This window comes from Balaenoptera acutorostrata, chromosome 15 (assembly GCF_949987535.1).
Source record: "Balaenoptera acutorostrata chromosome 15, mBalAcu1.1, whole genome shotgun sequence".
Lineage (NCBI taxonomy): Eukaryota > Metazoa > Chordata > Mammalia > Artiodactyla > Balaenopteridae > Balaenoptera > Balaenoptera acutorostrata.
The window spans coordinates 494,722-521,306 of record NC_080078.1 but is presented as its reverse complement, the minus strand read 5'-3'; the positions used below and the strand labels follow the sequence as shown (position 1 = coordinate 521,306).

Here is a 26,585-nt window from a genome sequence, read left to right as displayed (position 1 = left end):
GTTCAGGGGTTGCTGGCTGGCGGGGTGGGATGGTGGGAGCCGGCGGCAGTGCCTGGAGTCACCCTATGAAAGGAGCCGAGACCTCCGTGGACACAGACGGGACCAGGACCACACAGGAGGCGGCGGGGACGCCTCTTTCCCCCGGCATGAGGTGGGGGAGGTGGGCGGGGAGGAGAGGGTGAAGCAGTGGCTCTGGTGGGAGAAGCCCTGGGAAGGGGAGCCCTGGCCAGATGCCCTCGGATGTCCCCATGATGCGTGGCCCTGGGTTAACCTGCGCACCTGTACGTGGCCGGGTCCTTCCCTGCACGTGGGGCCCCCCCGGGCGAGACCTTGGTGGGGGAGAGGTGGCCTGCGTTGGGCAGCAGAGAGAGGGCAGTGGAGGCGCGGGGTCTGTGCTCTCAAGGTGCAGGGCAGGCGGGTCAGAACAGGGCCCCTGGGTGGGGGCGGGCGGCTTCTGCAGTGACAGGGTGAGGGTGTGGCCCTGGGTGCGTCTGGGGTCTGGGTGGGGGTCACTGGGAGGAGGGTGTTACTGGGGTGTGACGAGGGGACAGGTGGGTAACCACGGGCACCAGGGTCATCCGGGGTCACCTGGGGGCATGGCTCCTCCGGAGGCGGGTGGGCCCGCCAGCTGCCGTGGCCCCGGGCCGGCCGTGAGCCTTGCTTGACGGAGGGAGAAGCTGAGAGGCTGGTGTGTCCAGAGCAGGAGGCGTGAGCTGAGAGGTGACCTGGGGCGCACGCGGGGCCTCAGCGGGAGGGAGGGTCGGAGGCGGTGAAGCGATGTGGAAGCAGGTAGACTGTTAGGATGCTCCCAAATCCTCCAGGCCGGAGGTGGCAGTGGTGTGGTGACAAATGACCAAGTCCTGGATACATTTTGAAGTTTGAGGAGCAGGACTTGCTGGCAGACGGGGCGTGGGGGTGAAGGACGGGGAGGGACAAGGGCGCCCCGGCTTTTAGCCGAGGCTGAAGGAAGGGCGAGACGCCGTCGCCGGGTGGGGCTGGCCCTGGGGATGCGGGCTGGGGACCAGGGGCTGGTTTAGAGGCCGCGACAGACCTGGAGTGGAGGCGCGAGCCTGGCGCCGGGGCGGTTCTGGAGGAAAGAGGGCAGGGGTAGAGACGGGGCAGAAAATAGCCGAAGGGGTATGACTGTTTCCTTTTCTTTTCCTTTTTCTTTCTTTCTATCTATCTATCTATCTATCTATCTATTATTTATTTATTTATTTATTTATTTATTTATTTATTGCCGCGTTGGGTCTTCATTGCTGCGCACGGGCTTTCTCTAGTTGCGGAGAGCGGGGGCTACTCTTCATTGTGGTGCGCGGGCTTCTCATTGCGGTGGCTTCTCTTGTTGCGGAGCACAGGCTCTAGGCATGCGGGCTTCAGTAGTTGTGGCTCGCGGGCTCTAGAGCGCAGGCTCAGTAGTTGTGGCGCATGAGCTTAGTTGTTCTGCAGCATGTGGGATCTTCCCGGACCAGGGCTTGAACCCGTGTCTCCTGCATTGGCAGGCGGATTCTTCACCACTGCGCCACCAGGGAAGCCCTTCTTTTTTCTTAATTGAGGCGAAATTCACACAACGTAAAATTGACCATTAAAAGAAGTGAACAGTTCAGTGGCATTCAGAACATCCCCAGGTTGCGTGACCACCACCTCCGTCTAGCTCAAAGTACAGTTTTCACAGCCAAGAGACCAGATGAGATGCCGGGAGGGTGCCTGGCGGGGAGGGGTACGCACGCGGCCTGGAAGGCAGGAGGACCCCTGGGAGGCCGGCGGCCTGGCCAGAGGCTGCCTGGTCCAGGAAGGATGGGGTCAGTGCCATGGAGGCCAACGGGGTCTGCGATGGGGGTGGTGGAGCGGCGGGGATGAGAGGGATGGGGGGCGTCTGGAAGGCACCTCAGGGCCAAGAGAGGGACTTTGGCAGTGTGCGTGGCGCTGGCCGGAGTGATGGGAGAGCTGGGGAAGGACGGTGCGGGAGAGAGAAGGGAACTAGACCAGGCAGGTGGGGAGGGCTCAGGAGGGGAGGCTGCGCGAGGCTGGGTCCCGTGCTTGCCTCTCAGTGTACTGGGCACCGGGGCGGGGAGAGAGGAGGAGGTGTGAGCCACAGGTATTCACTGAGCGCCTGCTGTATGCAGGGTGCCGTCTTTGGTGATGGGAACCACCAGGCACAGAGCCAATTGCCTGCCCTCCCGGAGCTTAGATTCCAGCGGGAGACAGGATGAACACAGCCCAGGCTGCGCTGTGTGTTGGGAAGCGCCAGCAGTGGAAACGGGGCGTGGGACCCGGATTGAGGCGAAGGGCGGGTGCTGTGCGTGTGGGGAGGGGGCGGCCCCAGCAGGTGAGTAACTGTGATGGGCGGTGGGCACAGGCTGTGGGCCCCTAGGCGGCCACTGGGCCCTCTGCCCAGAGCCAGTTGCCTGGCTGTCCCCACGAGGACTCGGCCCTCCTCACTGCTGGGCCTCTGCCTTGCGGGGGCCGAGGTCCCTGGAGCCGGGCCACGGGGTTCAGCCAGACCCGCCGTTCCATTGACAGGTCCCACTGCACACCCTCCTCGCCCTGCGGGGCCTTGGCCGAGGGACACACCTGCTCTTGCTGGCTCAGCCCCAGGACGTGTCTCACCTGGCCTCGGTCCGGCTCCCGGAGGCGGCAGTAGTCAGGGGGCTGAGTCACTCAGAGTGCCCTAGGAGAAGGCCGGGCAGCGCAGGGGCAGAGGGAGGGCAGAAGACGGGTGGAGAGCTGGGGGGAGAGGAGACGGGCGGAAGCTGGCAGCCTGGAGCGGTCTGCTGGGCGGCAGGTCCGGTCACCCCGATTCAGAGAGGGTGCGGCAGGAGCCTGGAGAAGCACAGAGCAGCCCTGACACTTGCGGGGCTGGGGCAGGAGTGCACGTGGAGACTCAGGCCTGGCCCCTCTCCCGCCCCCTCTTATTGCAGGGCCCCATGCGCTCCACCCACACCAGCCCATGCACTTGGCCACCGCGTGGCCGAGGCCATTGGGCAAGGAATCCCTGAGTCCTGGGTGCTCAGAAGTGGACAGAGAGGGGCAGGGCAGGCTCTGGACGGCTCGGCAGCTCCTTGCCCTGCAGGGACGGGGTGTAGCCAGAGTGGAGCCCGGACCAGGTGTGAGGCCCTCCTGCCTGGGACTAAGGGGGTCCTGGTGCTGGGGTACCCCGACCAGCTCGCCTCTCGCCGTGGGCCCCCCTCCACCCCAGGGGCTCTGAGCTCAGGAGTGTGGGGCTTTCGCATATACACGGACACCCCAGCCCTGTGCCTGTCTCCTGGCCCTGATGGGGGAGGGGGCCTTGTGCAGATGGGGTGGACCTGGCCGCGCCCCAGCGGCTTGGGAGGGAAGTCTGTGGGAACAGCCTGTCCACTAGGAAAGCTGAAGGTCACCAACCCCCTCCCTTGGGGACCTCCTGCCAGCCCTTATCCAGCCCCTCATCGCCCCCGCTGCACGCGTGCACACACACCCACCCGGAGGTCCTCGGCCTCAGGGTCGACATCCCCAGTGGACGGGCCGGGGCGGCCCTCCTGCCCGAGATTGTGCTGAGAGGCTTTTGTCGGGAGGAGGGAGGGGCTGGGGTCGAGTGAATTACCGATTAGCTGAAGTGCGGGCACAGCGCAGGAAGAGTTAATCCATTCATCAGCCAGACGGACACACAGGAGACTGTCCTGGAGCTGCCTGTAGGGCCACGGCGAGGGGCCCGCACACCCCACTGGTCTCCACGTACTGCTTTGGTGGCTTTGGGGGGGCTGGGGGCAGTCACTCTGCCTGACCCCAGAGACCTTAAACTGTTGCTCAGAGTCACTCCCAGAACTCGCCTCCCAGGGTCTGAATCCTTCCTTAAAATAGGGGCTCTTGGTTGGAAAGCCCTCCCGGGGCCCAAAGGCCCGGCGCCCAGGGGTGCCGTTCCTGGCGTGTGCTGCTTGACCGGCCCTCCGGGGACGGTGAGTCCTGAGAGCAGCGGGTGGCCTGTGTGCTGGGCCGCAGGCCCTGGACTGGTGCCCTCTCACTGCCTTTAGGATTTTTGCAGCAATTTGCAGGGGCAGAGGACAGACAAGCACTCAGCCCAGCCACGGGTGACCCGTGCGTCGGGGGCACTGCAGGCCCACTGTGCGCTGGGCAGGCGGGGAGCTGCCGGTGCCTCCCCCGAGCAGAGGCAGGCCTCTCCTCTCCCGGTGGCCTTGCCGTGGTGCCACGCGTGATGGCAGGGCTGGGGGGACTCCGCCAGGCCGGGACCATGGGCTTCCCAAACTGCAGTGCGCGGGCTGGGCTTGGGGTCAGGACGCCTCCTGCTTCAAACCTGTTTCAAACCATCTTCTTGCCTTTCCCCGCCAGCCCCTGGGGGAGCCCCAGGAGGGGGCGGCGGGGAGTCACCTCCCGAGATGATGGACAGGCTTCCTTACCAGCCTGGATGCTGGGCTGGGGCTCCCGTGGGCCACCCGTACACGTCCTCGCACCCACCTTCTTTGAACCGGGAAGGTGGTTCCGGGGTGGAGGGTGGGAGACACGTGCCTGCCGTCCGATCCCAGCTTTGCCACTGTGTGACCTCAGGCACCGTCTGAGCCTCTCTGGGCCTTTTTTGCCTCATTGTGTAGAACTGGACTAACGACAGGAGACAGCCTCAGAGGGAGCGGTGAGGAGCGGCGAGGTAGCGTGGTCAGTCATTGCGCAGTGAGTGTGCTCAGGCCGCAGAGCTGTTACAGCGGCTGAAGGGACCGGCAGGAGGCCGGGCGGCAGGCGCTGACTCCCGAGGACACCGTGGCCGGTGTGAGGATCTGGAGGGGGCCCCGGCCAGGCCAGGCCTCTGGATCGGCCCGCGTGGCTCCCGGCCTCCAGCTGGACGTCACTCGGGGGGGCGCACCCCTCGAGAGGAAGCAGGTGCCTGCCCGCCCTTCGGGGCAGGACGCAGGGGGCGGAGGCCCTGACCTTCCTGCGTCTCCAGTCTGTTGGGACAGGTCCGGGGCTGCAGCCACAAACATCTTTCTTAACTTCACTTTTATGGAGGTGTGACTTGCAGGGGATAAAACGCCCCCTTTGGAGTGTGGGGAAGGCTCCGCCGTCACCCGAGAAGCCCCCGCGGTCCTGCGCAGTCAGCCCTGCTTCCCCGGTGACGTGTGAGGGGGAGTAACCTCCTTGTGCCGTCTTCCGTCAAGTGTCTGTTGCAATCTTTTGCCTGTTTTTGTAATTGGGTTGTTTGTTTTATTACTGAGTTTGAATAGTTCTCTATATACTTTGGACACAAACCTTTTATTAGGTGCATGATTTGCAAAATTTCTCCCAGTGTGACTCACCTTTTCATTCCCTAGACTAGTGCCTTTCAAAGAGCAGATTTTAAAAAAATTCTGATAAAGCACTATATCTTTTTTTTAAAAAATGGGGTCTGCTTTTAGTGTTATAGCTAAAAAGTCTTTGCCTAACCCAAGGTCACAAAGATTTTTCTCCTGTTTTCCTTTGGAAGCTTTATGGTTTCAGGTTTTATATTTGGTGCTCTGATGCATTTTGAATTACTTTTTGTATATGGCGGGAGGTTTGGATTGAAGTCTAATATTTGCAGATGATACCTGTTTCAGCTCCATTTGTTGAAAGATTATTCTTTCTCCACTGAACTGCCCGTACACCTTTATCAGTAATTGGTTGTCCACACATGTGTGGCCTACTTCTGGACCCTCTATTCTGTTCCATTGATCTATTTGTTTTTTTGCTGATACCACACCATATTGATAACTGTGGCTTTGCAATAAATTCCAAAATAAATTCTAAAACCTTCATCTTTGTTCTTTTTCAAAGTTGTTTTGGCTCTTCTAGGTCCGCTGCATTAACCTACGGATTTTAGAATCAGCTTGTTAATTTCTGCTCTAAAAATCCTGCTGGAATTCTGATTGGGATTACATTGAATCCATGGATTAATTTGAGAGAGTTTACATCTTAACAATATAGAGTGTTCCAACCCATGAGAATAGCACCTCTCACCACATATTCGGGTCTTTAATTTTTTCAGCAATATTTTGTAGTTTTCAGCATACTGTTTTGCATATCTGGTCATATTTACCCCTAAGTATTTAATACTTTTTTATGCTATTGTAAGTGGTATTCAAAAATTTTAAATTGTAGTAAAATATATGTAACATAAAATTTGCCATTTTACTCTCTTTTAAGGGTATAGTTCAGTGGTGTTAAGAACATTCACATTGTTGTGCAACCATCTCCAGAATGTAATTGTATTTTTAAATGTCCAATTTCTGATTGCTTGTTGCTGGTTTATAGAAATACGACTGATTTTTGTATATTTATATTGTATCCTGCAACCTTGTTTGTTAGTTCTAGTAGTGTTTTTGTAGACTCCAGCAGATTTTCTATATGGATAAGCATGTTGTCTATGCATAAGAGCCATTTTACTTCTTCCTTTCCAATCTGGATTCTTTTTATTTATTTATTTATTTATTTATTAAATAGTCTTTTTTTTTTTTTTTTTTAGAAATTCACGTTCTTTTATTTTATTTATTATTTATTTATTTATGACTGTGTTGGGTCTTCGTTTCTCTGCGAGGGCTTTCTCTAATTGTGGCAAGTGGGGACCACTCTTCATCGCGGTGCACGGGCCTCTCACCATTGCGGCCTCTCTTGTTGCGGAGCACAGGCTCCAGACGCGCAGGCTCAGTAGTTGTGGCTCACGGGCCCAGTTGCTCTGTGGCATGTGGGATCTTCCCAGACCAGGGCTCGAACCCGTGTCCCCTGCATTGGCAGGCAGGTTCTCAACCACTGCGCCACCAGGGAAGCCCTAAATAGTCTTTTTTTAAAAAATATTTATTTATTTATTTTTGGCTGTGTTGGGTCTTTGTTTCTGTGCGAGGGCTTTCTCTAGTTGTGGCAAGTGGGGGCCACTCTTCATTGCGGTGCGCGGGCCTCTCACTATTGCGGCCTCTCTTGTTGTGGAGCACAGGCTCCAGACTTGCAGGCTCAGTAGTTGTGGCTCACGGGCCTAGTTGCTCCGCGGCATGTGGGATCTTCCCAGACCAGGGCTCGAACCCGTGTCCCCTGCGTTAGCAGGCAGATTCTCAACCACTGCGCCACCAGGGAAGCCCTTTTTATTATTTTTATTGCCTCACTGCACTGACCAGAACCTCCAGTGTAGTGTTTATGTTTGTTTGTTTGTTTTAAATTTTTTAATAGCTTTATTGAGATGTAATTTATATACCATACAATTCACCCATTTGAAGTGGACAATTCAGTGGTTTTTAGTGTACTCACAGAGTTGGGCTACCGTCACCACAGTCAATTTAAAAGCATTTTCATTATTCCAAAAAGAAATACCATACACTTTAGCCATCACTCGCCATTCTTCACATCACCCCAACCCTAGACATCCACTGTTCCCTCCAGGGTAGTGTTGAATAGAAGTGAAGAGAGCAGATATTCCTGTCTAGTTCCCCGTCTTAGCGGGGAAGCATTCAGTCTTTCTCCATTAAGTATGATGTCAGCTGTAGGTATTTCACAGATGCCCTTTATCAAGTTAGGGAAGTTCCCCTCTATTCCTAGTTTTATGAGAAGTTTTATCAGGGTGTTACATTTCGTCCAATGCTTTTTCTGCATCTATTGAGGCAATCGTATGTGTTTTCTTTCTTAATCTGCAATTACGGTGACTTACACTGATTGGTTTTCACATCTTAAGGCAGCCTTGCGTCCTTGGTATAAACCCCGGCTGATTACAGTCTTTGTACTTCTTACATATTGTTGGATGTGCAAGTTTTTATGGACATATTTTCATTTCTCTTGGGTAAATACGGAGGAGTAGAATTGCGGGGTTATAGGAGAGATACATGTTTAGTTATGTAAGCAACTGCAAACCGTTTTCCGAGGTGGGTTGAACCACTTTATACTCCTGCCAGCAGTGTCTGAGAACCCCGTGCTCTGCACACCCGTCCACACCGGGTGGTGCTAGTCTTGTAAATGTTGCCCTTTCTAGTGAACGTGTGACACTGTCTTATCACCACGGCTTTCTTTTTTTTTAAATTTTATTTATTTATTTATTTATGGCTGTGTTGGGTCTTTGTTTCTGTGCGAGGGCTTTCTCTAGCTGCGGCAAGTGGGGGCCACTCTTCATCGCGGTGCGCGGGCCTCTCACTGTCGCGGCCTCTCTTGTTGCGGAGCACAGGCTCCAGACGCGCAGGCTCAGCAATTGTGGCTCACGGGCCTAGCTGCTCCGCGGCATGTGGGATCTTCCCAGACCAGGGCTCGAACCCGTGTCCCCTGCATTGGCAGGCGGATTCTCAACCACTGCGCCACCCGGGAAGCCCCCACCATAGCTTTTTAAAAAGGTACCAGCTTCCTGCTCTTCAAGTGACACCTTTCTGTTGCCCCTGCCCCCAACACTTGATTTCGCCAGGTCTTGTCTTCTTACTGTTATATGAAAGGCTTACGGTCTCCATTCCTTAATTTTAAACTTCTGTGAGCCCTCTTTGGAAGGAGGCCACCCAGGTTGTGTCTGTGGGCACGCACGTGTGCACACCTCACACACACAGTGGGCGGGCAGGTGGGGGTCAGACAGCCTTAAATTCACACAGTGGGTCCCTGTGCTGGTCGCATGACACTGGGCAAGTCTGTAGCCTCTCCTTGAACTTCGGTATCTGTGATCAGAGATGGGCGGTGTGGGCAGTGGCCTTGAGGCATCAGTTCTAATCACCTGCTTCCTTAGGCTGCTCTCTGTGTCACACCTATTTTTCCCTCTAGAGCAGAGCTTGGCAGACATTTTCTTAAAGGGCCAGATAGTGACTGTTTTAGGCTTTGTGGGCCACACGTTCTCTGTGTGACAACCACTCAGCTCTGTCCCTGCGCCACAGAAGCAACCATGAGCAGAATGTAAATGATGGGCATGGCTGAGCGCCCATGGTTTGTACAACTTTACGAGACCAGGCCCAAGGGCCGCCGTTTGCCAATCCCTGATAAAGTGTCCTGTAAACAGGGCTTCTGGGACAGGGGACAGACAGCCTCCTGCTGGAGCCTGTGTGCGAGGATGGGGCACGTGGGCACCGGTCCTGGCCCCGCGGCGGGGCAGGAGCTTCTGGTGGCCCTTGTTCAGCCAATCTCAGAATTTCCACTTCAGTGGACAAAGGCTGTGAGGGGGGCCAGAGCCAAGGTCCACGCTCAGAGCGGAACCCAGCAGCGTCACTGAGCGGTGCACAGGGGGTCTCCCCTGCACCGGGGCCCTCCCGGGGGCTCGTTTCACCCATCACCCTAGCAAGTGGCTGCCATTGTCCCACCACACAGAAGAGGAAGGCGAAGCCCGGAGAGGTGCCGCCTGCCGCCTGCCCCGGGCCTCGGGACTGCCGTCCCTGGGGAGGACGGAGCGTGGTGGGGGAGGCCGGGACTGCCCCCCGGGACCTCACTTCAGCCTTTCTCCACGATCCCTGGGACGCCGCCGCTCCCTGCAGCGTGTTCTTCCCCGGAGGCCGCGGTGCCTGCCCAGCGCCCTCACCCCGCCGCACACGCCTGTTGGTACGGATCCCGGGCGCTGGGACTTCGGGCCTCAGGACGCCACAGGGGACGGGCAGACAGACTCCCTGCTGAACGGACAGCCCCACGTCTCTGGGACCTGACTTGTCCTCGCAGCAGTTCCCTCGGTGGTGTCTGTCCCCCGCTCTCCAGACCTCTGTCCTCCGGGCAGTGACTCAGGGGCCCGGCTCTTTCCCCCGCCCCGGCCCCCGAGTCCCCCGCCAGCCCAGGATGGGCCTGGAGCACGGCGGGTGGGGGGTGGGGGAGGGCTGTCGCCCGGGCCTGGGGGCACGTGGGTCCCCCTGCTCACGCTTCACTGGCCGGACTCGGGTCCCGCGGCCACGCCGAGCTGCAGGTGAGGCCGGGAAGTGTGGGCGCCGTGACCCCGCGGAGGGGCAGGTGCTGGGGGCCGGGCCAGGGTGGGCCGAGCTGGAGCAGCCTCTGGAACCCCAGGACGAGCGGTGCGGCTGGACCGGCCGGGCTGTGGTGGCCGCCGGGCAGGGAACAACCTCTGTGCCCAGAACCGTGCTGTCAGCGGCCTCGGGACGCACAGCCCGCAATGGCGGAGGGGGGGACCCGGCGTTTAGCAGGCGGGTGTGACAGGGCCACGGGGCTCAGCCGGGAGTCCTCCGGGGTCCCGGTGAGCGGCCGGGTGCCAGGAGCTTGGGCAGGGGTGCCACAGCCCCTCCCCCTGCCCCGGTGCAGTTTTCTAGCTGTCCTGTCCCCGTCCCCATCGCAAGTGGGTTCCTGCACCGCGGGACATGCAGCGGCCACCCCGCTCGGGCCCCGGGTGCCTGTCTTCTCCGTTCACTTGCTCTCAGACCTGCTAGCTTTCCGTCCGGATCTCCTCACGTCCGCAGAGAGGGCACCGCTGCTGGACCCGGCGCGGGGTGGGGGAACGCGGCTGCACTTGGTGGGCCGCGGGGCAGGCTGGGCTGGGGCCTGGCAGGGGGACCCCGGGTGGGTGCTCTGCTGGGTCCTCTTTGCAGCAGCCAAGCGGTTTCTTGAAAGTGACGCACGTGGGGAAGCCTGTCCTGAGGATAAAGGGTTGATGTAGCACGTCGGTTCCTGCAGGTGCATGTTTTCCACCGCCCCACGAGCTGGTGAAAACTGGTCACGAGTGGGGGTCTTCTGTCCAAGAGCCCTTGGGCTGGAGGTCTTCTGGGGCTCCCTGGCCCCCAGTGTTTTCTTCCGCCCCCTCCCCAGAGGCTCAGAGCTGGGGCATGCGGCCTCCTCCCTACCCAAGCCCCCTGTGCCCACCCCCCAGGTCCCCACACACCCGTGCACCCCAGTACATCGGGGGCCCGGCTTGTGGCTGCTGCCAAGCCCTTGCCACCAGAGTACCTCCCCGGGTCACGTTCAGGGCAGCGGGGTGGTGGCCTGTCCCTGGCGTCCCCCCAGTGGTCACCCTGGGGCAATGGGAGGGAGCTCGCGGGCCCCCCACCCCTGCACGTCCTGGGGGCCGAGACAGCCTGTGGTGAACAGGGACCTAAGTGCCAGGACGGGCCGACGCCGGGGAGCGAGGGGGCGTTGCGAAGGGTGCGTGGGGCCCGGCCGTGGTCGGGGAGGCCCGGGGGGGACGTGTGAGCTGGGGCGGGGGCGCCGGGGCGGAGGAGAGGTCCCCAAGGCTCCACCCAGAGAGTTGACATGATGAGCGTCTGTGTGTCCAGCGGGCAGAGGCTTGGCCGGGGGGACGCAGGGCAGCAGGGCGCGAGGCTGGGAGTCAGGAGGATGGAGGGGCCCCCCCCGCTCACAGCCCTTCTGAGCTGGGGTGAGGCCCGAGGCCCCCGGGTCTCTGGGCTGCCCCCACCCGTGCTGGTCCCGGTTGGGGGCCACCAATGTCAGGCAGCCCCACGCAGGGGGGAGGCAGGGCAGGGGCCCCCGGAGGCCTCAGAGCGCTGCCTCTGCGTCCCTGGGCGGGGCAGCCCTCCCCCACCGCCCAGCCACGGCCGAGCCCCCGACCCCGTGAGTGGCCAGTATCCCTCATTAGGAGGCCGGCTCGCCCGTGCCCGCAGCCCCCATGGCGAGTCTGCCGGGAGGCCGGGGCAGGGGCCCTCGGGATGACATGGCCTTTCTGCTCCCGAAGCTTCTCTGTTCCACGTGCCACCTAGACTGTGTGTTGCGGGCCGGAGACCTACCTCCCTGGCTTCCAGTTTCCTCCGCGAGACCCCAGAGCGGTCACACCCCGTGCGGCCTCCGGACTGGATGGCTGTGAGCCAGGCCGTGAGCACCAGAACCGGGCTTTCCCTTCCCCCGAGCTCGCCTGCCCATCCCGCCAGCTGCCTGTGCCCCTGTGTCTGCGAGCTGACCCTTCACTCCCCAGACAGGCAGGGAGGTGTGTCTGGGGCCCAGGGTCCCAGGCTGGAGGGGTCTTGACCCAGGAACCAGAGGTGCCTGCCACCCCTATGGGCCCCCCCCCACACCCCCCACACATGTACACACACGCACGCTGCGTGGGCCCGTGGCGGGTGCTTGGTCTCCGAGCAGGGCTCTGACCCTCTGGCACCAGGGTGGGTTCTTGGGGGTCCCTGAAGGGACGTGCAGGGCTGTGTCCTCAGTAGGGTTGGGGGCCTGGGCCAGCCCCCCCGTGGATACAGCCACCTCCCAGCCTTGTCTTTTTTTTTCTTTTAATTTATTTTTGGCTGAGTCCCGTCTTAGTTGCAGCACACGGGCTCTTCGTTGTGGTGCGCCGGCTTCTCTAGTTGCGGCACACAGGTTTTCTCTTCTCTAGTTGCAGCGCACAGGCTCCAGGGCGCATGGGCTCTGTAGCTGCGGCACGCGGGCTTAGTTGCCCTGCGGCACGTGCGATCTTAGTTTCCTGACCAGGGATCGAACCCGCGTCCCCTGCGTTGTAAGGCAGATTCTTTACCGCTGGACCACAGGGACGTCCCCCAGCCTTGTCTTATCACAGAGGAAAGTGTCCTCCTGACCTGGGGGTGGGGGGGCCATCCACGTGCTGATCCCAGCGACCCCCGGGTCTGTGGGCTCCGGGCCCCTCGGGTGGCAGTGACCGCAGGGTGGGCTCAGTGCTGTGGTCTCACACGGGCGTGGGGGGGTGTTGGCTAGTTTAGGGGCTGGATGCAGACCAGCCCCCCAGGGGCTCCCAGGGAAGCCTGCTCAAGCTGGTGGCCCTTGGCTGGGAGCCACTGGGCATCTTGATTTAGACCAGTCCGATCCAGAAGCTTCCCTGAGAGACGGGAAGCCTTTACTGGACGACCCGTCCTCTCCAGAGAAAGCCTCTGTAGGACTCCTTTCTGCGGCCCAGCCCCTCACGCAGTTACCACGTGGACACACCGATGGCCGATGAACTGGGGACTCGGGCGCCAGCGCCCACTTACCCTCCGCCCAACTTAACAAGCATCATGTTCCTCAGTGTCCGCGGTGCCGCCGTTCTGTGTGAAAAATGTCAGACCTCTCGCAGTGTGGACACAGGTGGGCCTCCACGGCCCCGCCCTAGCCACATGCTGCTTTTTCCATTGCCTCAGCTGCAGGACGTGACACGTGTTGGCGTGTCCTGGTCACGCCTGCCGGACAGGCGCTGATCACGGGTTCTCAGCACGTCGCCCCAGTGTCTCCCGCGCTACTATGTCCACTCAGGGTCCCCTCGGTCCCCGGGAGCAGCTAGGATGACGGGGTGGGGCTGCTCCTCTGTGCGGGGGGCAGGGACCCCCACTCTGGACCCCCAGAGTCTGTGAACCTGGTCTCCTGGCCGGCCTTCCATTGCACAGACGAGACCAAGACCAGAAAGGGAGGGAGCCTTCCAGCCCTGTGGGCCCTGGTCCAGTGTTCTGTCCCCTCTGGGGGACCCTCGGGATCAGCGCCCCCTGAACGTCTGGCCTTGTCTTCCAGATCCTGACTGGGCCTCATACACCCTAGGGGTGTTCATCTGTCTGAGCTGCTCTGGAATTCACCGGAACATCCCTCAGGTCAGCAAGGTGAAGTCCGTCCGCCTGGACGCCTGGGAGGATGCCCAAGTGGAGGTAAGGCCAGGCAGGGGTGCCGGGGGGGATGGGCGGACACAGGCCTGTCCCGTTGCCCCTGGCTGACCTCGGCCCCGCCCTCTGGGTCATGACACCTCGGAGGTCGCTCCATCCCCGGTGCCCCAAGGGGACCTGGGCTGTCAGGGATCCCAGGCTGCGGGGAGACCGTCCACAAGTGTCGGGAGGCCCAGGGGCCAGCAGCTGGACCTCGGCCCTCCTGTGCCACTGCCCCCGCCCTGTGCGTCCAGTCCCAGGACTGACTCTCCCTGCCTCCCTCTTGCGGCAGCTGCAGAGTGAATGAATGAGCAAGCGACTGCAGGAGACTATTGATTCCCCTCCATGGGCAGTTCCTGCGGCTTTGGTCCCATTTCCCCACACTGGGGACATTCTGGTGCTCAGGGAACACAGCATGGAGCAGCTGTGCAATGGGACGGGCCCTCTTGTTGTTAGGGTTTTATTGCTAACCTTATGGAGAGTCGCAGAAGGTAACAAAAGTCAAGCCCTTCACTGAACCATCCATCCATCCACCCACCCACCCACCCACTCATCCACCCATCCACCCATCCACCCATCCACCCATCCACCCATCGACCCACCCACCCACCCATCCACCCATCCACCCATCCATCCACCGACTCATCCATCCATCTATCCACCTGCCCGTCCATTCATCCACGCATCCATCCATCCATCTACCTACCCACCCATCCATCCATCCATCCATCCACCTGACCCGTGTTTATTGCACAATTGCTATGGGGGGCCTGGCGAGTGGCTGGCCCCTGGAGAAGGCCCTAGAGAGGGGGACATGCAGGTTGCCGGTGGGCAGGGGGTGGTGACTTGGGCCGGGGTGGCAGGCAGGGCCCCACAGCCTGAGTGAAGGTGAGAACAGGGCACAGCCTGGGGTAGCGAGTTCCAGACAGAGGGCCGTGGCTGTGGAGGCTGCCCAGGTGGGGCCTGAGCCCTGACGGAGGCTGCGGGGAGATGGGTGGGAGCCGAGGGCAGCCCCCCTCGCTGCTCAGATTTGGCTCCAGGGTCAAGGGCTCAGGGGGCGTGGTGAGCACGCCCACCGGTGAGGGGAGGAGTTCCCTGGCTGACGGCTGCCTCCGGGCTGGGGGACCCAAGGCCGGGCGCCCCCCGTGCACCCACCCCCGCTTCCGCGAGGAACAGTTCGCTGCTGTCCACGCAGCCTCCCCGGAGCTTACTAGAAATGCAGGGTCCCGGGCCTACCCAGGCCCTCCTGCCAAGTCAGCCTGCAGGTGACGGAGCTGCCCTGTGCGCGTGGAATGTTCACCCGTGTGGCCGGAGGCGCCCTCACGCCAGCGGTCGGACAGTGGGGGCGAAGGCTCCTCGACGCCCCGCGGGGTGTGATGCCTCGTGAGGAGGGAGGGAGAGGGTCCCGGACACGGGCGCCACCGGCAAAGCTCTGGCTTCCACCTGCGAGCGCTCGTGAGCAGGTCCGAAGGGAGGCCGGGCTGGCGCCAGTGGTGCAGGTGTGGGGCGGCGGCGCTGGGAGCTGAGAGGGGCCTTCATCCCCTTTCTGTCGTCTGCCCCTCCGCTCCGTCATTAAAACAGAGGTGACCTCGAGGGGCTGGAAGGGCTTGGCCTGCAGGGCGCTGGGCCCCCGGGTCGGTGTGGAAGGGGGCCTGCCGGCCTCCGGGCTCCGCTCCTCCCCTCACTCTGCCCTTGAGTCCCTGGGCTGGTGGTCGGCCGGGGGTCCTGAGCCTGCGTGAGCCAGGCCCGCTCCCGGGAGGGCGACCGTGATGCGGGGAGCTCGGCCCTGGCTGTGGGCCAGGCGCGCAGGACCCTTGTCCGTGCCTCTTCCTTTTGTTTCTTTTCATGTTTTTTCTCCCTGAACTTCGTATTTTTCTATAGCATCTTCTTCAAAGAAGCTTATTGCAATGTAATTCACAAGGCACACAACTCACTCTCTCAAGCACAGCTCAGCGGTTTACGGCCCCGTCACTGACTTGAGCAATCGTCACCACAGTCAATTTTAGAACGTTTTCATCACTTCAGAAAGAGCCCCGAGCCCTCAGCTCCCCCACCTCCCCCCGCCTAAGCCACCACGCGAGCGCTTCCCCCCTGTATAAAGGCCCAGTGACGCCCACCGTGTGGACGGACCACGGTCCTGGGTGGCGGACGCTGGGGTGTCTCCCCGCGTCCACGTGCACAGGCTCCGGGGGGCACGGGTGCCCCCGCGTCCCCGCCTGGGGGGCCCCAGTTTACCCAGCAGGCTTCTGCGTGCACGCAAGGGCGCAGGGGTCTTCCCACCGTGACCACCGGGCCAGCGACGGCCTCACAGAAGCATCGCCTCCTGCAGGGGCAGCGACGGGGCTCACGTTCCTCGAAGGGGAAGTTCAGAGGCTCCGTGACTGTAGTTTGAGGGATTTTGCCAGCCTCCCCTCTTGGCCACGCCTGTGCCCACGCATGTGAGAGCGCTTGCCGCGTTCCTGCCGACCCCTGTCTCCCAGGGCCCGTCTGTGCCGACAGAGAGGTGAACCCTTGCTCCCAGGAGGGTCTTTTCTCGTCTTGAGTGAGGTGCGGCGTCTTGTGAGACGTTTCAGAGCCATCTGTGAGCTTCCGGGCCCTGGGCCACCGCGGGCTGCTTCCGTTTTCTCGTGGTTTACCTAGGAGGCCTGCAGCCCTCAGAGACGGCAGGTGAAGACGTTCTTCTCAAGGGCGTCTTTTGACTCTGCTCATGGTGGTTTCTGCAGTGGAAACGTTTTTACTTTGAAGTAATCCCATTTCTCAACCTTGCCTTTTGTGGTTTTAGGGTTTACAGCACACTTAGATAGGCCTGCCCTACCCTCAGATTATTTTTACTCAGAACAGCTTGATTTCTGTCATTCACACACCATACACCTCACCCTTTTGAAGTGTACAGTTCAGTAGTTTTCATGAATTCTCAGGGCTGTGCCCCCATTGCCACGATCTAATTTCAGAATATTTTCACATCCCCAGAGAGGCCTGTACCCACTAGCCGCCGCTCCCCAGCACTCCCCACCCCAGCTCCTGCTGAGAGGAGGACCCCTGCTTTCTGTCTTGATGGATCTGCCTGATCCGGACGCTTCATGTCCGTGGAATCACACCACTTGTGGCTCCTGTGTCCTCTTTCACTGAGCACCGTGTTTGCAAGATTCGTCTGTGTCATCGCGGTGTCAGCACTTCATTTCTTTTTATGGCCGAGGTCATTTCCATCGCACGGATGGACCACGTCTTGTTTATCCGTTCCCCAGCTGATGGACACCTGGGTTGTCCCGTTTCTCCGGCTCTTGTGAACAATGCGGCTCAGAATATTTCTGTGCTTTCAGTTCTCTGAGAAGAGGTGGCACTGCCGGGCCTTAGGGTGGCTCTGTGTCTAACGTTTGAGGATCTGCCAGGCTTTTCCCAGCACAGCTGCCCATTCCCACCAGCGATCCACGCGGACTCCAGTTTCTCCGCGTCTTCTCCAGCGCTCACTGCCGTCTGTCTGACTTCAGCCGTCCTGCTGGGTGCACGGTGGGGTCTTGTGCTTTTGGCCCCCATTTCCCTGACGATGAGTAACGCTGCGCATCCTTTCATGTGCTTCTTGGCCATTTGTGTGTCTTCTTTTTTTTTTTTTTTTTAATTAATTAATTAATTTTTGGCTGTGTTGGGTCTTCGTTGCTGCACGCGGGCTTTCTCTAGCTGCGGCGAGCGGGGGCTACTCTTCGTTGTGGTGAGCGGGCTTCTCATCGCGGTGGCTTCTTTTGTTGCGGAGCACAGGCTCTAGGCACACGGGCTTCAGTAGTTGTGGCACGCGGGCTCTGTAGTTGTGGCTCATGGGTTGTAGAGCACAGGCTCAGTAGCTGTGGCTCACGGGCCTAGTTGCTCCGCGGCATGTGGGATCTTCCCAGACCAGGGATAGAACCCGTGTCCCTTGCATTGGCAGGCAGACTCTTAACCACTGCGCCACCAGGGAAGTCCCTTTTTGTGTATCTTCTTTGGAGAAATGTCCATTCAAATCCTCTGCCCGTTTTAAAAATGGGTTGTCTGTTTATTATTGAGTTAGGTGATTTTATTGTTGAGTTCTTTATGTATTCTGGACACAAATCCCTTATCAGATTTAGTATTTGCAAGTAGTTCTTCTCATCCTGTTGGTTATATTTTAACTTTACTTTTAAAATAATATATATATTTTTTAATTAATTTATTTTTATTTTAGTTTTGGCTGTGTTGGGTCTTCGTTTGTGTACGAGGGCTTTCTCTAGTTGTGGCGAGCGGGGGCCACTCTTCATCGTGGTGCGTGGGCCTCTCACTTCCGCGGCCTCTCCTGTTGCAGAGCACAGGCTCCAGATGCGCAGGCTCAGTAGTTGTGGCTCACGGGCCCAGTTGCTCCTTGGCATGTGGGATCTTCCCAGACCAGGGCTCGAACCCGTGTTCCCTGCATTGGCAGGCAGACTCTCAACCACTGCGCCACCAGGGAAGCCCAAAATAATATTTTTAAAATGCAAAAAGTGCAGTTTATATCTTAAGGAGCTATGTAATTTTTTCAATTACTGAGGTGAAATTCATGTAATATAAAATTCATTTTAAAGTGAACAATCAAAGTGGTACATGTATATAATGGAATACTACTCGGCCATAAAAAAGAATGAAATAATGCCATTTACAGCTACATGGATGAACCTAGAGATTATCCTACCAAACGAAGTAAGTCATAAGGAGAAAGACAAATACCTTATGATACCACTTATATGTGGAATCTAAAATATGACACAAATGAACTTATCTGTGAGACAGAAACAGACTCACAGACATAGAGGACAGACTCGTGGTTGCTGGAGGGAAGGGGAGCTGGGGGAGGGAAGTACTGGGAGTTTGGGATTAGCAGATGCAAACTATTATGTATAAATGGATAAACAACAAAGTTCCACTGTATAGCACACAGAACTATATTCAATATCCTGTGATAAACCTAATGGAAAAGAATATGAAAAGAATATATAATATGTGTAACTGAATCACTTTGCTCTACAGCAGAAATTAACACAACGTTGTAAATCAACTATACTTCAATAAAATAATTTTTAATAAATTTTATTTTTGGCTGCATTGGGTCTTCGTTGATGCACGCAGGCTTTCTCTAGTTGTGGCCAGCGGGGGCTACTCTTCCTTGTGGTGTGTGGGCTTCTCATTGCGGTGGCTCCTCTTGTTGCAGAGCATGGGCTCCAGGCGCATGGGCTTTAGTAGTTGTTGCTCGCGGGCTCAGTAGTTGTGGCGCACGGACTTAGTTGCTCCGTGGCATGTGGGATCTTCCCAGACCAGGGCTCGAACCCGTGTCTTCTGTGTTGGCAGGCGGATTCATAACCACCGCGCCACGAGGGAAGTCCTCAATAAAATAAATGTTTAAAAAATGAAGTGAATAATCCAGAGGCAGGAACATACAATGGGGGAGAGTCTCTTCTATAAATGGTGTTGGGAAAACTGGACAGCCACATGCAAAAGAATGAAACTGGACCACTTTGTTACACTATATACGAAAAATAAACTCAAAATGGATAAAGACCTAAGTGTAAGACCTGAAACCGTCGATTAGAGACCTAAATATAAGACCTGAAACCATCAAACTTCTAGAAGAGAACACAGGCAGTATGCTCTTCGACAGCCGTCTTAGCAATATCGTCTTGGATCCGTCTCCTCAGGCAAGGGAAGCAAGAGCAAAAATAAACAAATGGGACTACAGCAAACTAAAAAGCTTTTGCACAGCAAAGGAAACTGTCAACAAAATGAGAAGGCCACCTACCGAATGGGAGAAGATATTTGCAAACGATTTATGCAATAAGGGTTATTACACAAAATATACAAAGAACTCATACAACTCAGTATCAAAAAAAGAAACTGTCCAATTAAAAATGGGCAGAGGACCTGAACAGACATTTTTCCAAAGAAGACATACTATGGCCAATAGGCACATGAAAAGGTGCTCACTGTCGCTAATTATTAGAGAAATGCAAATGAAAACCACAATGAGGTACCACCTCACGCCAGTCAGAATGGCCATCATTAAAAAGTCTACAAGTAATAAATGCTGGATAAATGCTGGACTTCCCTGGTGGCGCAGTGGTTAAGAATCCGCCTGCCAATGCAGGGGACACGGGTTCAAGCCCTGGTCCGGAAAGATCCCACATGACGCAGAGCAGCTAAGCCCGTGGTGCCGCAACTGCTGAGCCTGCGCTCTAGAGCCCGCGAGCCACAACTACTGAGCTTGTGCTCTAGAGCCTGTGCTCCGCGGCAGGAGAGGCCACCGCAGTGAGAAGCCCGCACACCGCAACTAAGGGTAGCCCCCCTCGCCGCGACTGGAGGAAGCCCACGCGCAGCAGCGAAGACCCAACGCAGCCAAAGACGGATCGATAAATAAGTAAATTCATTAAAAAATAATAATAGTAATAAATGGTGGAGAGTATGTAAAGAAAAGGGAACCCTCCTACACTGGTGGTGGGAATGTAAGTTGGTGCAGCCACTACAGAGAACAGTATGGAGGTTCCTCCAAAAATTAAAAATAGAACTACCATATGATCCTGCAATCCCACTCCTGGGTGTTTACTAGAATATTTTTAATCAAAAAGATATACACACCTCCATGTTCACTGCAGCGTGATTTACAATAACCGAGATATGGAAGCAACCTACAGATGAATGGATAAGGAAGATGTGGTGTATATATACAATGGAATATTACTCAACCATAAAAAAGAGTGACATTTTACAATCTGCGACAACATGGATGGACCTAGAGGGTAGTATTATGCTAAGCGAAATCTGTCAGACACAGAAAGACAACTACTGTATGATCTGACTTACATGTGGCATCTGGAAAACAAAATGAACAAATATTAAAAAACAGAAACAGACTCATAGGTACAGAGAACAAACAGCTGTTGCCAGAGGGAAGGGGGGCGGGGGACAGAAGAAGTAGGTGCAGGATGTTCAGAGGTGTGAACGTCAGTCATATGAAAAATAAGTCACGGGATGTAACGTGCAGCACAGGGGATATAGTCAACAGTGTTGTAATAACTTTGTCATCTCGTAATGTGTATAAATGTCGAACCACTATGCCGTACATCTGAAACCAATACTGTATGTCAACTACACTGCAGTAAAAAAATAAATCAAGCACATTCACAATCTTGTTCAACCATCACCTCCATCTAGTTCCAGAACATTTCCCTCACCTCAGGGGAGACCCGCCCCCTTAGTGGCCACTCCCCTCCCCCTAAGACCCCCAGTCGGCTTTCTGTCTCTGGATTTGCCTGTTCTGGATGTTTCATACAAAAGCAGTCCCATGCTGTGTGGCATTTTGTGTCCGTTTCTCATGAGCCTCGTGTTGTTAAGGTTCATAAATCTTTTCACTTTCCTGATGGTGTCCTTAGAAACAACAGTTTTTAATTTTGATGAAGTTCCATTGATTTTTTTTTCTTTTGTTACTTGTGCTTTTGGTGTCACCTCTAAGAAACCACTCCTAACCCAAAGTCATGAAGATTTCCTTCCATATTTTCCTAAAATTATTTTTAAAATCATCCCGTGATTTTCATCTACTTTTGGCCACGCTGCGCGGCATGTGGGATCTTAGTTCCCTGACCAGGGGTCGAACTCCTGCCCCCTGCAGTGGAAACGTGGAGGCTTAACCACTGGACCACCAGGAAATTCCCTTCATCTACTATTTCTGTTGTTTAACTTTGGAAACTCAGTCTTTAATCCAGTTGGAGTTTACTTTGCTGAAAAGCATACCCCCTTTGCTCCAGTAGTTTCCAGTTTCTTATTGGTCATCAACTAATGGTCACTTCCCCCATCGATCTGAGATGTTACCACTATTGTACACCAACTTGTCCTACTAAACCTGTTTAATGTTGGATATTAGATCCTATTGGATCTGTTTCTGGACCTTTTAGGCTTTCTGGTCAGTACTGTTTGACTCATAGTAGCATTATAACAGGTTTGAATATCTCGTAGGAAGCATCTTCATTTTCAGAATTTTCTAGGATGCTTTTGCTTGTTAATTTTAAAATGAACTTTAGAATCTTTGCTAGCTCTTGAAAATTCTATTCCTGGTTTTCTTTTTTTGAGAATTGCTAAAAATAGATGAACATAAGGAGACAGCATGCTTTCTGTCTCCCTAACCAATAACTTGGTATGTCTTTGGAGTTTCTTTTGCTCCCCAGGAGCACATGACAGTTTCTTCGTCGAGACTGAATGCTCCTCATTAGAGCTAGTTCTTAGGTGCTTCGTCCACCTGCTCTCATCGGCGGGCCTTTCCTCCTATTGGACCTCTGAGCAGATTGGTGTTTTGTATAGAAAAGCCATCGCTTTTAGGATTCAAGTTGGTACCAGCCTTTTGCTGAAGCATCTTATTGTTTGTGATATTTTCCCCATTGACCCTCCACATCCACGGCCTGATGGTCCTCAAATGCGATGACTTAGAGGGAAGGGTTCCCTCCCTGCCCTTGAGGCCCCTGTGGTCAGGGCCCCTCCCCGCACCGGCCAGGCCAGGGCATCTCCTCCAGCACGCCCGGCTCGCTCCGCCTCAGGGCCTTTGCACGTGCTGTTTCTGTGCCCGGGACGCCCCGCCTGGCGGCTGCTCCAGAGGCTCCCCCCCCCCGCCCCCCCAGCCTGTTCACAGCTCGCAGTCGCACGCCTGGTCTCTGCAGCCTCGCTGCCCTGCGGGAACGTGGGCCGCTTCTGCGCCGCTCAGGCAGAGTGGACAGGCCAGGCCTCGCATGAGGCCCAAGGAGGGCCCCTTTCTGGAGGCACCTGGCCCCAGCCAGCTGCGGGGAAGGGCGGTCCCCTGCCCCCGCTCGCTCCCTTCCAGGCAGCGAGCCTCCAGGGCCCGGGGGTCAGCCGGCCTTGGCCTCTGGGGCCCTGACCCCCCCTCTCTCTTGCAGTTCATGACCTCCCGCGGAAACCATGTCGCCAGAGCCACATTCGAGTCCAAAGTGCCCCCCTTCTACTACCGGCCCTCGGCCTCCGACTGCCAGTGAGTAACAAAGGGCTTTTGTCAGGGTCGCTGGTAAACAGCCCGCACGCTCTGGAGATGGCTCGGGACGACCCGCTGGCGGGCGGGAGGGGCCGGCGTGGGGGAAGGTGGGCGCCGGCCTTGCGTCCTGGGGGCCCCGTCCAGGCTGTCCTCCGCTTGGTTTTGGTTCTTGGTGCGCCGGGCGTGGACCTGGGGAGGTGGGCGGCCCGCCCCCGTGTGACCCCGGCCCCCGCACGGACCTCCCTGTGCCTCAGTGTCCCCATCTGCACCCCACCTGGGTTCCCGCCCCCGTGGTCCCTGAGCGGCTTCCCCGCCGGGCTGGACGGCCGTCCCCCACGCCCCTCCCGCCCCAACATCCCCCGGCTCTTCCTTCCACCCGAGGCCCTTGCTTGACCCCCCAGGACTCCAGCCCCCAGGCTGGCTCTGTCTGGCCACCGCTCATTCCTGAGGACCCCTCCCCCTCCTCTGGCCACTCAGAGCCGGGGGGTTGCAGAGGCCTTTCCTCCTTGGGTCCCATGGGCTCAAGGGAGGGTGGGCTCCTCAAATCTCTTTTCCTGGTGCCCAGCACAGGGCGGCACACTGTGGGGTTCCAGAAGGTTCTGGAAGTCAGGGGAGGTGCTTGGGGTGGAGCTGGGACCCCAGCCCCGTGGGGTTGGCCCCGTGTCAGGCTCAGCACCAGCAGGGAACCTGCCCACCAGGGGTCTCCGGATCCTTCCTGGGGGGCTCCTGGGGACCCTCCCCCGTCTCATGAGCTGGCCCCCCCAAGCACCCCTCATACCTTCTCCACCCATATCAGACCCACCCATCCATCCCTGGCAACCCTCCCAGTGCCCTCAAGGGTCACCCAGGCCCCCGACGGCCCCCTCCTCAGCTGGCCAGTGTCACAGCTGCTCAGCTGCGGCTCGGAGGTGAAGGGCTCCTCTTGTGATGAGGGCCCCTCCCGGAGCCTCCTTTTCTGGGAAAGGAGGGTAGGGACGCAGCCCAGCCTCCTCCCAGGCCGGGGACGCGCCCACGGCTGCGCGGTCCCTGGGCGCCCTGCATCCGGCCCCGGCCCCCCGGGCGGCACCTCCCTCCTGTTTGCTCAACGCCGTCGCCTCCTGACTCACTTGGTGAACCCCACACCCTGGGGACCCCGCCCAGCGGCACCTGGACCCGGGCTGCACGCAGGGCTGTGTGTTTCTAGTTCTGTGTGAACGAGGGGTGGGAGACTGGGCCGCAGTGGGGAGGCTGGGAGGCGCGTCCGGTTCAGACACTTCACAGGCAGGGAGACCGAGGCTGGCCTCACCTCGGCACGCCGCGCCCACCCCTTCACCCCTTCACGGGCAGGCCGGCCCCCCAGGCCCCGGCGCATGCTGGGCTCTGGGCTCCCGGGGAACTCGCGCCCCGCCGCACCCGGCTCCATCTCGCTATGAATCAGCAAGGTGGCAGCTGATTCTGAGGCCCGATTTTAATCACCCAGCCACAGGCTCCTCTGTGGTCTGGGCCACTTGCATGCACACCCTGCATCCCCACCGCTCTGAGCGTGTGGCGAGGGGACAGACTGGCCACAGCCTGTCTCCTGCCCAGGGCTCGGCCAGCCCCTCTGCAGCCTGGTCCCTGCGAAGCCCCCTTGCAGGGCTGGGTGGTCAGGGCCTCTCGGGTGACCAGGCGTCCCCACTGGGAGGGTGCTCAGAACCCCAGTGGGCCCCACCTTCCAGAAACCTCGACTGAGTGAAGGTTCACGGGACCCGAGCCCGCCCCATTCCCCAGACTCAGGTGCTCAGGTCTGCCCGAGACCAGCCTTGGAGGGTGCAGATGCCGGTAGGGCTGGGGTCTGGGGAGAGGCCCCTCGCCGGGCTGCTGTCAACAGGGAAACCTAACCGGGGAGCCATGAGACCAGGAGGGTTGGGGGGCTGACAGCCGAGCTCACTGTGGAGAGCTGTGCAGCGGTGGAGGGGGCGTGAATGCCCACGTACACTGTGGAGAGCCCTGCAGCAGGGTGTGAATGCCCGTGTACACTGTGGAGAGCTTGCAGCAGTGGAGGGGGTGTGAATGCCCGTGTACACTGGAATGTACACCTCCTCAGCTATGCACACTTAGCACAGGGGCTGCAACAGCCTCCCGGCAGGCTAAGACCCAGTGGCCTCAGCTTCCTCGGCCGTGAAGCTGGAAGGATGCCGCCTGCCCCCCCGGGGCATCACGAGGGTGCGATGAGGTGGTGAGTCAGGTGGCCGGGGTCTGGCCCAGGGTGGGTTCCGGACACAGTGGTCCCCCAGCCCCTGCCGTCTGGAGCTCGGAGCCCACCCTGCCAGCTGGGGTAACGTGAGAAGCAGAGGACCTGGCCGCGTGACTCAGAGAGCGGCCGGGGCCCAGATTCCTTTCCGGTGCCACCGGTGCCCTGAGTTTCAACCCCAGCATTGTGGGGGGCGGTCAGGCCGGCCCCCTCAGTTTGGCCTCTGCTGGAAGCCGGGCCTCCTGCCTGCTGTGTGGCTGGGGCAGCTGGGAGCCAGCCCCGCTCAAGGCAGCCGTGGGCCTGTGGGTGCCTGTCCCTTGGCGGGTCCCAGGCGAGTCCCCCAAAGAGGGGCCACAGGCCGGCAGCGTGAGCAGGAGAAATTGTGTCTCCCCGTCCTGGGGCTGCGTGGGGTGGTCCTCCCGGGGCCGGCGTCCCGTGTCCTCACGTGGTCGTCCCTCTGCGGCCTGTGTCCAGACGTCCCTTTTCATGAGGGCCCCGGTGAGACGGGGTTAGGGCTCCTGCACCAGGATGACCTCGTCCCGGCTCACTGGTCTGCAGCCGTCTCGTCTCCAGACAAGGGTAGGCCTGAGGTCGTGCAGGTTGGGACTCCAGCATACATACTTGGCGGGATGGGGACACCGTTTGACCCGTGACAGCCTCGGAAATCACGCAGATGAGATGGGGGGGGTCTGGGTTTGCAGGGGCGGCTGGAGGTGAGAGCTGCCCCAGCACGAGCATGGATCTTCGTCACCGTCTTCCCGAGGCCGTCTGTGCAGAAGGGGAGACCGTGGCCGAGGGGGTCGCCTCCGCAGGGGCACAGCCCAGCCCCTGACCTTCGAGCAGGTTAGTGACGTGGGGCTGACCGCCCGGGGGAAAGCGTCCTGTGAGGGCAGGCGGGTGAGCGGGAAGCAGCCCCTCCTGCTGGCCTCGGTCGTCCGCCAGCCCGTGCGGCGGTGTGGCCGCCCCCGCCTGGTGCCCAGGGGCCCGGTGGGAGACGGGCCCCGTGAGTCCACGCGGGGAGGAAGTGGTCAGCTGTGCCCCAGCTGCCCCCTGCCCCCCAGCTGCAGCCACCTCTGCAGTGACATCAGTTTAAATCTACCTGCATCCGAAACAGAAGTTCGGGCTGTGGCGGCGTCTGGGGATGGGGGCCTTTGCACATTAGCCGTGAGATCTGGGAGATGAGGAGGCCAGGGGCCACCAGGGCCACAGGTGGGCACAGCGGGCTGAGGGCGGCCAAGGTGAGGTCAGGCCACCGGGGTCACGAGGCCATGTCGGCACCGGAGGGACAGGGGAGCTGGCGCCGAAGACGTTGGGCCGAGGGCAGGGCTGCCGAGTGCACACCTGGCTGCTCGTGGGGGACCCCACGGGAGGGGGCGGCCTGGGAGACGGGAGCGGCCGGGGGCTGCGGAGCGTCAGGCCGTCCCCGTGGGCAAGCCCCCTCCTCACTGCCTTGTCTCCCCTGCCTGCTGCCCTCCCGCGACCTGCGACCACTGCTGCCCTGGGGAGCCGCTCTCGGGGGAGCACGGGGCGGGCCCCCGGCGGGCAGGTGCTGGCCTGGCCTTTTCCTTCTCTGGACCCGAGCGTGAGCCCAGCCTCCCAGACGGAGGGGGAGGAGGGGGGGGTGACTGAGCTGCCACGTGGATGAGCCCCAGACACTCTGAGCACATCACACGTCCCCTTCCCGGGGGCACAGGAGACGTCCCGACAGGAAGCGGACTCACGGTTGGGGCCGGGAGGCGGGGGCATTGCTAACTGGGATGGGGTTTCCATTTGGCGCGATGGACGGTTCTGGAACTAGATCCTGGCGGTGGCTGCAGAGCCTGTGAGTATACCAGGAATTGCTGAATCGAACCCTTAAGCGGGTGGATTTCATGCTACGTGAATTACATCTCAGTTTTTAAAAAGGGGACCATTAAGT

The 26,585-nt window shown here is 58.6% G+C and overlaps 1 protein-coding gene across 4 annotated transcripts in view; it reads left to right on the top strand.

Moving 5' to 3' along the window:
- ADAP1 (ArfGAP with dual PH domains 1) overlaps window positions 1-26,585 on the top strand; it is a 64,558-nt gene that overhangs the window by 14,914 nt on the left and 23,059 nt on the right. For all 4 annotated transcript variants that reach the window (XM_057528421.1, XM_057528420.1, XM_057528419.1 and 1 more), the window contains exons 2-3: window positions 13,330-13,460; window positions 22,364-22,455. In XM_057528421.1, the coding sequence (XP_057384404.1) occupies window positions 13,330-13,460; window positions 22,364-22,455 (223 nt within the window). The remainder of the gene's footprint in view (window positions 1-13,329; window positions 13,461-22,363; window positions 22,456-26,585) is intronic.